At 44.7% G+C, this 14,333-nt stretch overlaps 1 protein-coding gene across 1 annotated transcript in view; it reads left to right on the top strand.

Annotated features, from left to right (window-relative positions):
* The first annotated feature begins 910 nt into the window (after positions 1–910).
* BLVRA (biliverdin reductase A) overlaps positions 911–14,333 on the top strand; it is a 36,980-nt gene continuing 23,557 nt past the window's right edge. Inside the window, exons 1-2 of the mRNA XM_082691738.1 lie at positions 911–1,145; positions 8,023–8,055. Of these exons, the coding sequence (XP_082547864.1) occupies positions 8,044–8,055 (12 nt within the window). The 5' untranslated portion in view covers positions 911–1,145; positions 8,023–8,043. The remainder of the gene's footprint in view (positions 1,146–8,022; positions 8,056–14,333) is intronic.

The following is a 14,333-nucleotide window of genomic DNA, read 5'->3' as shown; positions in this document are numbered from 1 at the left end:
CTAGAACTCAACACCATCCAATTTGATTCAAAATGACTTGAAGATTCTCCAAAAGAGATACAAATGGCCAACATGGTCACAAAAAGGTGTCCAACATTATCAGGGAAATGCAAATTAAAGCTATTGGGAGATGCAACCTCATACCCATCGGGATGGTTACCATCAAGAAAGGGAAAATGGGTGTAAGGAGTGTTTTCTCGGGGAAATGGGAACCCTTTGTGCGTTACTGGTGGAAATGTCAAGTGGTAGAGTCATGGAAAACAGTAGGGTCTCAGGTGTTTGCACACCCCTTTTCATAGCAATATTATTCACAACAGCTAAACTGTGGAAGCAATTCAAGTGTCCATCAGTGGATGAACGGATAAACCTTAAATGTTTAGCCTTTAAAAGGGAGGAAATTCTGCAACTAGGTGATATGGATGAATTTTGCCAGTCATTAAAATTAGCCAGTCATTAAAAGACATATACTGTGTGATTCCACTTATAGGAGGTCCTTAAGAGCAATGGGATCGTAAAGGCAAAAACTATACTTTGCCAGGGGATAAGGGGCACTTACTGTTTAACGAGTGGAGAGTTTCAGTTCCACAAAATGAACACGATGGAGGGATCGTGGTGATCAGTGCACAACAATGTGAATGTACTTGATATCACTGAACTGTGCGCTTACAATTATTAAGATGGTAAATTTTATGTTATGTGTATTACCACACCGACAGAAAAAGAAATTAAAAACAAAAACAAAAAAATGTTTTGCCTGCTCTTTGATTTGGAGCCAAAGAGGACGGCGCGGATTCGCCTGTTGGGGGTGCGGCCCAGAAAAGGAGCAGAGCACAGAGGGCCCAACCACCCCCCTCCTCGGACCCCAGCGCGGAGGCCTCACAAATCTGGGGCTACGTCTTTCCCAGCTTCCCCATCGCGGAGCAAGAAGAGTCCCTCCGCCGCCAGGCCGCTTCACAGCCAGCCCTGCGGCGCCGGACTCTGGGGCGGGGCTCTCCTCTCTCCGCCCCCCACCTGCGCTCTCCCCGCCCCCCTGCGATTCTTCCTGCCTCGCGCGCCTCGCCCAATCGGAGCGCGCGCCTGCCTCCAGGGCCGGGCTGGCGGCAGCTCGGAGACTGCGGGGAGCCGAGCGTTGTGCCCAGCGGCAGGTAAGGCGCGCGGCGGAGGAGGGAATGGGAGTCGCGGGCAGCTTTTAAGAAAACCTTTGAGCAGGAGCTTGGAAAACTTGGCCAGCGAGAGATCGGGCTCCGCCCGCGGTCTCGGGCCCAAGGCCCAAGGCCCAAACCCCCAGGCGGCTCCTGGGCGCCTCCTCTCCAGCTCCACTGGGTCTGGAGGGGAGCGGGCCGTCCCGAGGCTTGGCTGGCCGGGCATCGGGGCAAGCCCTCCCGGGAAGGGCCTCCCTCAAATAGCCAAAAAGCAGACTGTTCAAAAAAATTAAATCTATTTTATTTTAGAAGTGTTTATGGTTTCAGTTGCAATGTAGACGTAAGTCGGCCGGAGCTGTGTAAGTGCACAGCGTCGTCTAAAGGGCCAGGGCTGAGCCCGTGGTTCTGTCGCGGTAGCGCGAACGTGGGCTGACAGCTCGGTCCACGCGACTCGGCGTGGCCGGGGTTCTGCTCCTTGAGTACGAATCATGCGCAAGACCCTGAACCTCTCCTGGCCGCGCTTTCCTCTTGGGAAGCTGGAAAGTACGGGTATTTCATAGACCCTTGTGAGAGTTGCATGAATTAAGGACACTAAAAAACTAAGGCTGAGCTCCCAGCAACAGCAGGGTTAAATATATACAAAGATCTTTCCAGGTGCTGATAACCCTGAGTTGTTGGACGAAGGAATTAAGGAAGTTCACAACAAAACCGCGTAGAATAGTCAGAAATACATACATATACATATACATATACCTGTCTAGTTACTGGGAACAGAGAATGTAAGAACAGAAAATAAGTCTGGGCGCAAAAAAGAGTAAGTGTGTCAGTGCTGTCCGACAGAACTTTCTGTGATAGTGGAAACGTTCTATATTTAATTAACTAGCATCCATAACCATATGTGTCTGTGGCTATCTGACAGCACAGCACAGGTTTCTATGGGTCTCATATTTGTTTTTAGGAAGGTAAACTTGGTTAGTTACATAGTTTGGTCATCTGGAAAGTAGGGCATGCTATAGACTTCTCCCCACCTCCCCTCTGGCTACCATCACTTTATTCTCTGTTTATAAGAGCTTTTAACATGTTAGAAACACAGGTTACTCCTACACATTCTTCTTGTGTGGAAGGTTTGTGTTCAGTTCTCCTCCCTGACTTGTTAGTCATGCTGTGGAGTTCATGGGTTCCTGTAGCTCTCCAGCAGGAAGAACCAGTCTTTCAGTAACAGGGAACCACAGTTCCCGTCTTTCTGGGAGATCAATGTCTAACAACACCTATGGGCCCCAGAATGTTCTGATCTCAACCCAGTTTTGAAACGGAGTTGCACACTGTTTGTAATTATTTGAATTAATTAAGTTGCTTTAAAAAAAAACCCAGAAGCATACCCTTATAAATTTGAGTACACTAGAGATTTGTTCCTTTAATAAGAATATTTTTGACTCCTGTTATATCATTTTTCCTATCATATCTATCAACATCAAGATCACTTTCTTTTTTTTTTCGGTAATTAATGCTTTATCATTTATCATGAATTCCAATAGAAAACAGAATTGCGGATCATAGAAAACCACAAATAAGGGCTCCTTGCTGGTCTGGTCAGTGGAACATGTGACTTGATCTTGGGATTGTGAGCCCAAGCTTCATGTTGGGTGTAAAGATGACTTAAAAATAAAATCTTAAAACACCACAAATAATCTGTATTAGTCATCATGACTACAATGTTGAAAAGTGGTACTTTCAAGAAAAGGGAGAATGTTTCAGAATGCTGATAAAGAGGAACAGAGCAAGTAGTAGTGGCAGGAAGGTTGGGAGGGGAAGAGAGTAGCTTAGATTTGGAGAGAGTATCCAGGAAAGCTTTCCCTCTTCAGCCCTTTTGTATGTTTTAGTTTCAATGGCAGCTGCTTCCCTGGCTCTGACAACTCCAGCCTTGTCCCAGTTTCCTTGTGTCGGTGCCCCTGAGAGAACCAGAAAAGTTAATAACCTCCAGTGAACCAAGATAAACACTGAGAAAGCTAAACCAAAGGAGAACAAAAAGGGAGAAGTAAAGTGGGTTAGAATTACAGCATGTCAGCACCAAAAAAGAGCCTAGGGGTCATCTAACTATGTCTAAGTTCATCTGTGCCCTTTCTTTTTTTTCTTTTTGTGGTGCAGAAACCAACGCATGTACCTTGGCCTTGGTCAGGTTGGTGGTGGGTGCCCATGCCAGGTATAGGATTCTGGGTTCTTGAGTCATGGGCGGGCTGTTATCTCCCAGAATGATAGCTTGTCTGAAGAGACCTTCATAGTGCATTATATTTTGGGGTCAAAGCTCAAACACCAGTACTGTTTGGTAGATCTGCTGCAGTAGATGTGGGGAAAGGAGAAACCTACTTTAAATTGCTTTAAGCAGGGTTTTTATGCAAAAGTGTTGATTCTTTTTCTTTAGCTGTCTAGTGAACCACTGCAGCCTGAACTATCATTTGTCATTATGTGGTAATTCAGGAACTCACTCAAGATTCTTCTGGTTTTTTTTTTGTTGTTGTTTTTTGTTTTTCATTTTTTTACGTACTTGATCCTAGACAGAAATACCATATATTTCTGGATGGGAAGACCAATGAATTCACATTAATATACAAGTTTGATACAGTTTTAGGCACAGTCCCAGTAAAACTGGATTTTTTTGCTTTTATTTTTTTTTAACTTGACAAAGATGTTCTAAAATTAATCTGGAAGCCCGAGCAAGCAAGAATAGATAGGAATACTCCATAAGTTAATGAGAGAACTTGAGATACTGGAAAACAAAAACATATTGTTAAGCCATAGTCATATAAACAATGTATTATAGGCATGGGACTAAAGGTCAATGACACAGCAGAAAAAGTGAAAAAAAAAAAAAAAGAATAAGATCATAAGATCTTATGAATGAGTCATGGGGGAAATGGTGAAATAGTCCATTAATGATTTGGGAACAACTCAACTATTTGAGGGAAAAGGGAAAAAATACAGATGGAGTCTTATCTCATGCCATACACCAAAATACAACTTAGATGGATTAAAATACAAAAATGAAAAGGTTAAAAATCTAAAAAATAAAAGTGTATCTATAAATGTTTCTAAACATAATATCAACAGTCAGAAACGTAAAGGTTTTTAGTGTTTGACCATTTAAATATTAAACCCTTGAGACAAACAAACCTAAATTTCTTGCTATAGGATTAGGTCTTAGATATTTAAATTAATTTTTTTAAAAGATTTTATTTATTTTTTGATGGAGATCACAAGCAGGCAGAGAGGCAGGCAGAGAGAGAGAGGAGGAAGCAGGCTCTCTGCTAAGCAGAGACCCCGACTCGACTCGGGGCTCAATCCCAGGACTCTGGGATCATGAACTGAGCTGAAGGCAGAGGCTTTAAACCACTGAGCCACCCAGGCGCCCCAGGTCTTAGATATTTAAGAATATATTAAAATATAGAATAAAATTCTCCCTGGGTTCTTTTCAAACTTTAATTAGTCTTGGCAGGACAGTGGGGAGGAGGAGAACGGTGTGATGAGCTGGGAGAGTGTAGAAAGGCAGAGCCAGCTCTCTCCTGGCGGGGGTGGGGGGGTGAGGTGGGGGGGGGGTCGTTCCTCTTGGCGGTGCCATCTTATTATAAGGGGAATTGAAAGCTGGAGGGGAAGGAGCATGGGAAGGATACCCCAGCTGAAGGATCTGGCGAGGATACCTCAGTTGAATGTGCTTTATACATGAGAGTAATTGATCCTAGGTAGTAGACCACTGATGCCTAATGAGATAGGATTTCTTTTTTTTTTTTTTAATTTACTTTTAAAAATTATTTTTATTAACATATAATGTGTTATTTGCCCCAGGGAAACAGGTCTGTGAATCATCAGGCTTACACATTTCACAGCAGTCACCATAGCACATACCCTCCCCAATGTCCCACCACCCAGCCACCCCATCCCTACCCCCCACCCCCAGCAACCCTCAGTTTGTTTTGTGAGATTAAGTCTCTTATGGTTCGTCTCCCTCCCAATCCCATCTTGTTTCATTTTTCCCTTCCCTACCCCCCACAACCCCCCACCCACCTCTCAAATTCCTCATATCAGAGAGATCATATGATGATTGTGAGATAGGATTTCTCAGTGAGCTTCTGTCTCACACACGCGCATTTCTCCAGGTCATTCTATGTCTTCTTTTGTTTCGCTTTCCCGGATTCTGTGGGGAAGCAGTTTATAAACAGTGTTTTGTAGACGTTTTTGATAGGAAAACTCTCCTGGAAGTTCTCATTTCAAAGGAAAGGCAAGTAGCAATGTTTCAACAAGGACAAAGGACTCAGGACAATTTAATGATTTCTCTTGAATGTGATGCGGGCACTGGAGATAATTGGAAGCAGCAGAATTGCTGGGTCAGGGGTTGTGTGCATTTGGAATTGTCATAGATGCAGACTGCCCTCTTACAGAGCCGATCCCCATCTGTAGGCTCCCAATAATGTCAGAGAGCGTGTTCTTCCCCACCCTTTCACCACCGCCGCACCGTGGCAAACATTTCGATCTCTGGAAGTCTGATGGGAGCGTCTTTGTGAAATAATAATTTGCATTCTGCGATCATAAATGAGGTTGAGCGTTGTTCTTGTTTTAAGAGTTTCCTGAATTCCCTTTTGTGGAAATCAGAGAACATTTTAGAGCTGAAACGGACCTTAGGGACAAAATCCAGTCATTCAGCCTACAGATGAGGAAGCTGTTTGGACTGGTCCCTTTGCAGGACCAACACCAGTTCTCCTGTTTGTCATAGTCACTGTCTGAGCGAGTGTAAGACAGGATCTGTAGAGGTCTCTGGAGTACTCGGGGGTTTGGCTCTAGAACCAGAAAGTCTGAAAAATCACAGTGCAGTGCTGCAGTGCTGAGACTGGAAGACCAAATGCTTTTACCCACACTGAACTTCAGGGATCCCATCTGGAAAATAGAATTGGTGTTAGCTTTTTTGCAGAGGGTCTGTGGGTTAGTGTTGATATCAAGTAGTTTGATACAAGTAGGCTCACAGCTGTTATTATCCTCCTTGGATTTGTGCATTTTGTTACCTGACTTTACCACCCACATGTAAGCTCTAAGGGAAGCTTTAAGTTCTTAAGAATATGAGTAAAACGCTATAGACTTTTGGGTAGGGCATCTGCAGGAGAGAGCAACCAGGGGGGTGTTTTTTGGGGGCACCCTATAGTCCAGGCTGCTGCTTAACACACATCCTCACCAAGTTCTAGCTTCCCCCCGCCCCGACTTTGCTATTAGTGTCTTCATTGTCCTTCTGAGATATTTAATGCATAGGAAGACATTACATGCATCCTGACTTCCTGAGATCTGAGAGGAAAGCTTACCTGCTTTGTAACTCCCTCCTTTTTAGGTCTGTCTTCTACAGGTTCCCTTTTCATGTTTTTCAGGAATCATGAAAAGGCTCTGGGTTATTAATGGAAAGACGGCATGCGTGCCGGGTTGGTTAGGTCATGAGGCCCCATCTCAAAGCACAAAGGAGGAACGAGAAGAGGGAAGGGAAGGGAATAACTGAAAATGGGTTATTTTCAACACACAGCCCAGGTGACCATCCCAAATGTTCCTAGGGCTGTCAGGAGTCAATTTCTTTGTTTGTTTGTGTTTGTTATTTTTAATAACGGGTGTTCTTGATTTTGTTCTTCTCAATTGTGGTTATCATCAGGACTTCCAACCCTTTATATATTTTGAAGCAGAATAAGATCAAATGCAAGGATAGGTCCAAGGACCGAGGCCACCACTGCCTTCCCTTCCCAGAGGACCTGAGGGCCCTCTTCCCTCCCCTCCAGCTCTGGGCATCCTGTGTGTCGGCTTCCTAGACATCCCACTCTGATGGAGGGGCTGGAGAAGCTTTAGTTCTCTCTCTGTCACCTCTAGTCATGCAGTCACCCTGCCATTGCCATTGCCTGCCCGAGTCTTAGTTGAAATAAAGGGGCAGTTCTAACAGTGCTGACAAGTGAATGAGAAGGCTCATTTTTATAGGCCTCTCGGTTCTACTCTGAGTTCTCATGTCTCTCCTATGTGCCTGTTTGCTCCTTCTTTCCTCCTCCTTCATGCTGTGGGTTCAAAGTAGCCCGTTAAACTGTTCTTTTAACATAATACATTTAAGTCCTCTGGAAAGTCAGCTAGGAGGAAGAAAAAGATGTTTTTCCTACTGCCTTGCTTGTCTCTATACAAGAAAGGCAGATCTGGGGCTCCTGGGTGGCTCAGTCAGTTAAGCATTCAACTCTTGATCTCAGGAGGTCATGAGTTTGAGCCTCATGGGGGGGAAAAAAAAAAAAAAGAAAGGCAGATCCAAAGCTATCCCTTCCAAGCACCAACTTTGGGACAAGCACCATTCTTTTAAGTACACATAGGCATTATAGTTACAGTCACTCTTCCAATATAGGGGACAGACCTTCAGGGTTGGAAATGTCCTTCTTTAGAACATCATTGGCATATGACATCCCAGCCTCCACCAGCCTCAGAATCAGACACTGGCCTGGATACCATTACTGGAGGGGTAAAAGTGGTGGAGGCATTTGGGGACGATAGGGCCAGTGGGATGATAGGTAGTGTGGGAGACGGGCACCTGAGTGGCTCAGTGGGTTAAGCGTCCAGCTCTTTGTTTTGGCTGGGGTCATGATCTCAGGGTCATGGGATCAAGCTCTATGGTAGGCTTTGTACTCAGTTGTGAGTCTGCTTGAGATTCTCCTTCTCTCCCTCTCTTTCCCCCTCCCCCTCCCACTCGTGCGCTCTTTTTCTCTCTAAAATAAATGAAATCTTAAAAAAAAAAAAAAAAAAACAAGGTGTGGGAGAAAGTGGGATGGCAAAGGGAGTGTCTGCATGGAGTCTGGGGCAGGTGTCCTAACCTCTGCTTTTGTCTTCACAGCCACGGAAGTAGGAGAACAAGATGAATGCAGAGGTGAGTGCTTTCAAAGGACCGGTGTAAGGAATGCTTTTCTTGCATTTTTCCTCATTCTTCCTTCACTGAGTTTCTTCTCTCCCTACACAACTTTCAAAAACATTGGCACAGACTTAAAAACGTTTCCCTTCCCGCCTGCCAACGTGTACATGGCTCTGGGCGATATGGAAAAATTGGGCCCTTCTGCGTTCTTATCTGTGTCTGACAGGCTTCAGTTAGATTGGAATTTACTGATTGTACCTCAAGCTGAAATAACACTGAAGGGCTGGGGCTTGAGTGGGCAGCAGGGTGTAAGGGTGCTGGGCCTAGAGCCTTACTTTGTGTTATTCTGGGGACATTTAACGTCTGCTTACTACGACATTTCTCTGCATTGTCTCCTAGGGGCTTTCAGTTGTACTATCCCTGTTCTTTGATCTGCTGAGATTTCCAGTCACTTTGCCCTTCTGTTTTTCCCTGACTGATCAGCTCCTTCCTGCCTTTACTCCTCTCCAAGAGGAGAGGATCACCCTTGGTCCGATGTCCCCAACTGCTTTTCCTCTTCTCCCGTTGAGCCACATGGTGGACCCAGGACAGTGGTCTTGGGTGAGTGGCACAGCTTCGTGCTGTTGACAGCTGGCGAATGTGTCCAGACCCTCGTGGGGTGCTCAGCACAGCACCCCCGGCCTCCGCGGAGCTGCAGGTGGCCCCCTTTCCCATCGCCCTGAACGGCCAGCTCCCGTCTTCTCATTCCTCCCTGCTCCCTCCTCACTCTTGGTACCTGGACCACTTCCTACTTTACAGAGAAAAATGAGAACCATCAGACATCATCTCTCTCAATTCCTGCCTTCCCATCTGCCTTACTCCTCTTGTCACAGTGAAAGGGATGTTTATTAGTGAGAGAGCTCCAGGATGTGAGTGTAGAAAAACCCAACGTCATGTGTTTTTCATCTGGGAAGTCCCAGTGGAGGGCAGGCTTCAGGGCCGGCTGATCCACTGGCCCGGCGATCCTCATGATCTAGGATCATGTCATCTCTCTGCTCTTCGTCCAGATGTTAGCTTTCCTCTGGAGACAATGCCCCTGATGGCTATAGGATGGCTGCCAGCCACAGTTGAGGCGACGTGCTTCCTCATTCACTTTGAGCAGGAGAAGGAGACAGCTTCCTGCAGCTCTCCCAGATAAGCAGGGACCTCTGTTTTGTGAAGTAACACCTAATGCCTCCTTAGGTCTTAGGGGCAAGAATTATGCCACATGCCCACTCCTGGACTAGTTACTGGGTTAGAGGAGCTAAGATTTTACCAATTGGCTTGGACTAATCAGGTCGCCCTTGAAGCACCTTACCCCCATGCCTGGGCTGGATAGAGGAAGAAGAAAGGAGAGTGGGCCTGTCGTATCCAGTGTCCCTAGAAACCCCTGCCCATACTCTGAATGGCAAATTCTGTTGCCTCTGCAGACCTCACCCTGCCTCCCTAATTATCTCCTTTACCAACTGTATTGTTAGCCTCATTTTTGCTGACTCATTCTGACTCATATTTCCAAAGGCTTTATTTTCTTTTTTTAAAGATTTATTTATTTATTTATTTATAGAGAGAGAGCACAGGTGGGGGAAGAGGGAGAGGGAGAATTCTCGAGCAGACTCCCCACTGAGCACAGAGCCGGACGTGGGGCCTGATCCCCGGACCCTGAGATCCTGACCTGAGCTAAAACCAAGAGTCGGCTGCTTAACCAACTGAGCCATGCAGGCTCCCCTCAAAATGCTTTAGTTCTTACTTTCTTCAGAAAAAACCACACGTGACATTTTGTCAAGCTACTATAATCCTGTTTTTCTCGTGTCTTTCAAAGGGAGGCTTCCTGAAAGAGATGTCCGTAGGTAATTTCTCCATATCTTCCTCTCTCCAAGTCATTCTCAAACTACTGCAGTCAGGTGTCTTTCTTAGTGAAATTCATCTTAAATAATAATTTTTTAAAAAATTATTTTTGTAATAATCTCAATACACATACATAGTACAAAGCTCAAAAGCCACAAAATGGTAAAAGTCCAAAGTGAGTCTCCTACTGACTGATCCAACTAGCCTACTGGCCTTCCCCACTTTAGGGCTGACTTCTTTTAAGCACTTTCTGGTGCCTCTGACCCCCTATGTGAAGGGCCTTGTGACTCACTCAAATTCTCATGGTCTTAGGAGTTCTGAAGAAAAATTAGAAACTTTGCATTGATAGAAGCTTATACAGCCTGGCCTGGTAACAGTCCCCCCACTCATCAGTTACCCCTTCTTTCCTGTCACTTTGACCCTTCCTTCTTGGATGGCTTTTTCCTCTCAACCTTTGAAAACATCGCTAGGCCTTGGGTTCCCCTTTAACTGTCCCGACTCCTCTTCCGCCTTATACACCCATCTTTCAGTGTCTGTGACCACTTTCTCACTTCCCTTTTATGTCAGCTTCATTGCAGTCCGACTTGGTTCTCACTGTTCCACCAAAACTTTGCAAGGAAGGGTCACCAGTAGCATCCCTATTGCTATATTTGGTGGAAAGTTCCCTTTTGAAGCATTTGACCCTGTTGGCCGTGTTCTTCAAGTAGTTCCCTTGTCATCCCAGGGTTTCTGCCTAGCTCTCTACTCACTTCTCAGACTTTTAGGCTTGTGTTCTGTCTGCTTTTGAAAACTTTGTGTTTCCCAGGATACTCCTCCTCCCGCCCATCGTCCCGGGCTGCTCATCTGATCCTACAGTTTTTGTTAGTCGTATGCTCAGGAATGTCCCCAGTGGATTTGTTCGACCACGTCCTACTCCCCACCTCCAGATCTGCACATGAGAAGCCTGGATTGCTCGTCTCCACTGAGAGGTTCTCCAAGTGCTCCAACTCTTTCCAAAACAAGTGGACCTGCTATTTTTCGGCTGCCCCAAATAGGCTTCTCAGGAATGGCACCACAGTCACCTGTGTGCGTGGCCTGGAAGCCTCCTTTCCCAAGCTCCATGCTGTAAATCCTGTTTTCTTGATTTAGTCACTAAAGTGGAAGTGTAGCAGTACACTGTACCAGACTTTAGACTCAGCTTGATGGCTTTAATGGCAAAAAAAATTATAGATACGGTACTTGTACTCATGGGATTTACCGGTAAGTGAGACCATAATACCTTCCAAATTTTTCTTTTTCTTGCTTGACTTCCTGCCTCCTTGTCCCTTCTTCACTTCCAGTACTTACTCTCCTTTCCTTTCCTTACCCTCCTCTAGGTCATTCTCTCTCCCTCTTGGGGGGCAGAGGAGGACACCTCAAGCATAGAAGGTACTCCTCAGCCCCGATTTGTGACGTGTGGTCCTTGCTGGTGTGTGCAGGGCTCCTCTCTTGTATTTATTTTCTGATTCCTTGTGGTCTTTATCCTTGTTCTCCCCTTCCCAAGACAACTATGCTATTGTCCTATTGGATTAAATGATTACCTTCTTGTTTCCGTGTATTCATGAAAGTATATGTTACTGTTTTTGTACAAATACTCTTTACATTTACATTTCATAAAATGTGTTTTTTGTTTTTGTTTTTGTTTTTTTTTGGTGCACAAGTTGTGTGAACTAAAGCACATGTATCAGTTTGCATAGCCATTACCACAATCAGCATTTAGACCCTCACTCCGAAATACTCCTTGTTTTTGTTGCTCCTCACCGCGAGCCCCTGGCAACCACGGTGTAGTATACTTTTAATTTCACTAATTGTATTACTGTGTTATGGTTTTAGCTTGTTCTCGTTCTTATTTTTTCCACTCAGGACTACATTTTCAAGATAAAACATAGAGTTAATCTGCTGCACAGTACCCCACACTGTGCATAATTGAATCCTCACAAGACACCTATGAGCAAGATGCTATTATCACCTCTGTTTTGTAGGTGAAGGAAATGAGGGTTAAGTAGCTTGTTCAAGGCATGGGGTATTGGGGGCAGAATGGTCGTGCGAGCGCTGATGTCTGACTCTCTTAATGCCCGTCTTCTTGTGCATAAGAAGTTCAGCCAATCTTTTTTTTTTTTTTAAGATTTTATTTATTAAAGAGAGAGAGTGAGAGAGAGAGCATGAGAGGGGAGACGGTCAGAGGGAGAAGCAGACTCCCCGCAGAACTGGAAGCCCGATGCGGGACTCGATCCCAGGACTCCAGGATCATGACCTGAGCCAAAGGCAATGGCTTAACCAATGGAGCCACCCAGGTGCCCAGCTCAGCTAATGTTGTCAATGCAGTTCATTTCTAAGACATGAAAAGTTTCTCAGGTCTTTCTTTCTGGAAGTGATACCTCCTTCTCATTAACTCCTCTTTTTTTGTTACTTGCCATTCTCTGACATCTAATATAGCTCTCTCTGTATCTTACTCATCTTAGCATACCCGCAGCACCTGGTGTGATGCCTCATACGTTGTTTGTACTCAGAAAATGGTGGTCATCTTTTAGTGAAGTGAGCGGATGGTTCAGAAACTGTTTAGTAGTCTTGTCATGCAATCCAGAACTTAGACGGACTAGTTAAAATACAGAGGAAGGAAATCACACACCAGAAAATTTCAGGGAAGACTTGCTGTGGGTCAGAGTCTAGCTGGAGTAGAAGGGTGGGGAGGGATTTTCAGCCTCAGCTAGTCTGATCTCAGAGGAAGTCTGTTGAATACATGAACGACTCCAAGGACTTCTAGCCTTTCAAGCTGGGTCCCTTAGGGAATTCGTGGAGCCACTGGCCTTTGCCCAGAAGATCAAAGCAGAGCCAGCCAGGTGGGATGGATGGTTGGCACCTGGCACAGAAGATTGTGATCCAGGTCACAGTGAGATGGCCAGGTGGAAATTGAAAATGACCAGCTGGCATTTCTTCTTAGCTGGAGCTTGGAGGAAAGGATGGCTCACAGCTCGGGATTTGAGTCCTCAGCATAAAGGTGGTCATGGAAACCTTAGGAATGAAGGGATCCCCTGTCCCTGAAATCCAGGGATATGGGGAAGAGAAAAGAACAACTTGGAAAGTACTTATGCAAATACTCTGTGGTCTAGTAAATCTGTTTCTAAGAATGCATCCTACATAGATACACAATGAAAAGATTTGGGTTTACTGCAACCTTACCTGTAATAGCAGAAAATCGCAAATAAGATACATATTGTTAATGCCTGGCTATGTACATTATGGTATGTCCTTACAATGAAATATCACACCACTATAGAAAAGAATAAGGAAGTTCTTTATGTATTTAAAGGGACTGAGCTCCAAGATAGATTTGTTAGGTGAGAAAAGCAAGACACAGATCAGTGTAACACAGTTTGTGCAAAAGAAGGAGGGGACAGCTGGAGAGAAAAGAAATATTTGTGGTATACATTTAGAATCTCTCTAAAAGGACAGCCAATAAACTAGTTAACTCTGTTTGCCTGGGAGCATGAGAACCGGAATAGCTGGGAGGGAAGAGGACTTTTCAGAAATCTTCTCCCCCACCACCAAATTCTTTAATATTCACCATCAGGCTCACCTAACTCCCCATGTCTCTGCCCTCCAAAATCCTCAGTTTGTTTCTCAGAGTCCACAGTCTCTCATGGTTTGTCTCCCTCTCCCATTTCCCCCACTTCACTTTTCCTTTCCTTCTCCTAATGTCTTCCATGTTATTCCTTATGTTCCATAAGTAAGTGAAACCGTGTGATAATTGACTCTCTCTGCTTGACTTATTTCACTCAGCATAATCTCCTTCAGTCCTGTCCATGTTGATACAAAAAGTTGGGTATTCATCCTTTCTGATGGAGGCATAATACTCCATTGTATATATGGACCATATCTTCTTTATCGATTCATCTGTTGAAGGGCATCTTGTTTCTTTCCACAGTTTGGTGACTGTGGCCGTTGGTGCTATCAACATTGGGGTAAGAAAGATGGCCTTTCTTTTTACTACATCTGTTTCTTTGGGGTAAATACCCAGTAGTGCAATTGCAGGGTCACAGGGTAGCTCTATTTTTAATTTCTTAAGGAATCTCCACACTGTTTTCCAAAATGGCTGCACCAACTTGCATTCCCACCAACAGTGTAAAAGGGTTCCCCTTTCTCCACATCCTCTACAACACTTGCTGTTTACTGTCTTGTTGATTTTGGCGATTCTGACTGGTGTAAGGTGGTATCTCAATGTGGTTTTGATTTGAATCTCCCTGATGGCTAGTGATGATGAACATTTTTTCATGTGTCTGTTAGCCATTTGTATGTCTTCTTTGGAGAAGTGTCTGTTCCTGTCTTCTGCCCATTTTTTGACGTGATTTATCTGTTTTTTGAGTGTTGAGTTTGAGGAGTTCTTTATAGATCTTGGATATCAGCCCTTTGTCTTT

The sequence above is a fragment of the Mustela nivalis genome (assembly GCF_964662115.1).
Source record: "Mustela nivalis genome assembly, chromosome: 12".
Classification (NCBI taxonomy): domain Eukaryota; kingdom Metazoa; phylum Chordata; class Mammalia; order Carnivora; family Mustelidae; genus Mustela; species Mustela nivalis.
This window is presented reverse-complemented; position numbering and strand designations above follow the sequence as displayed.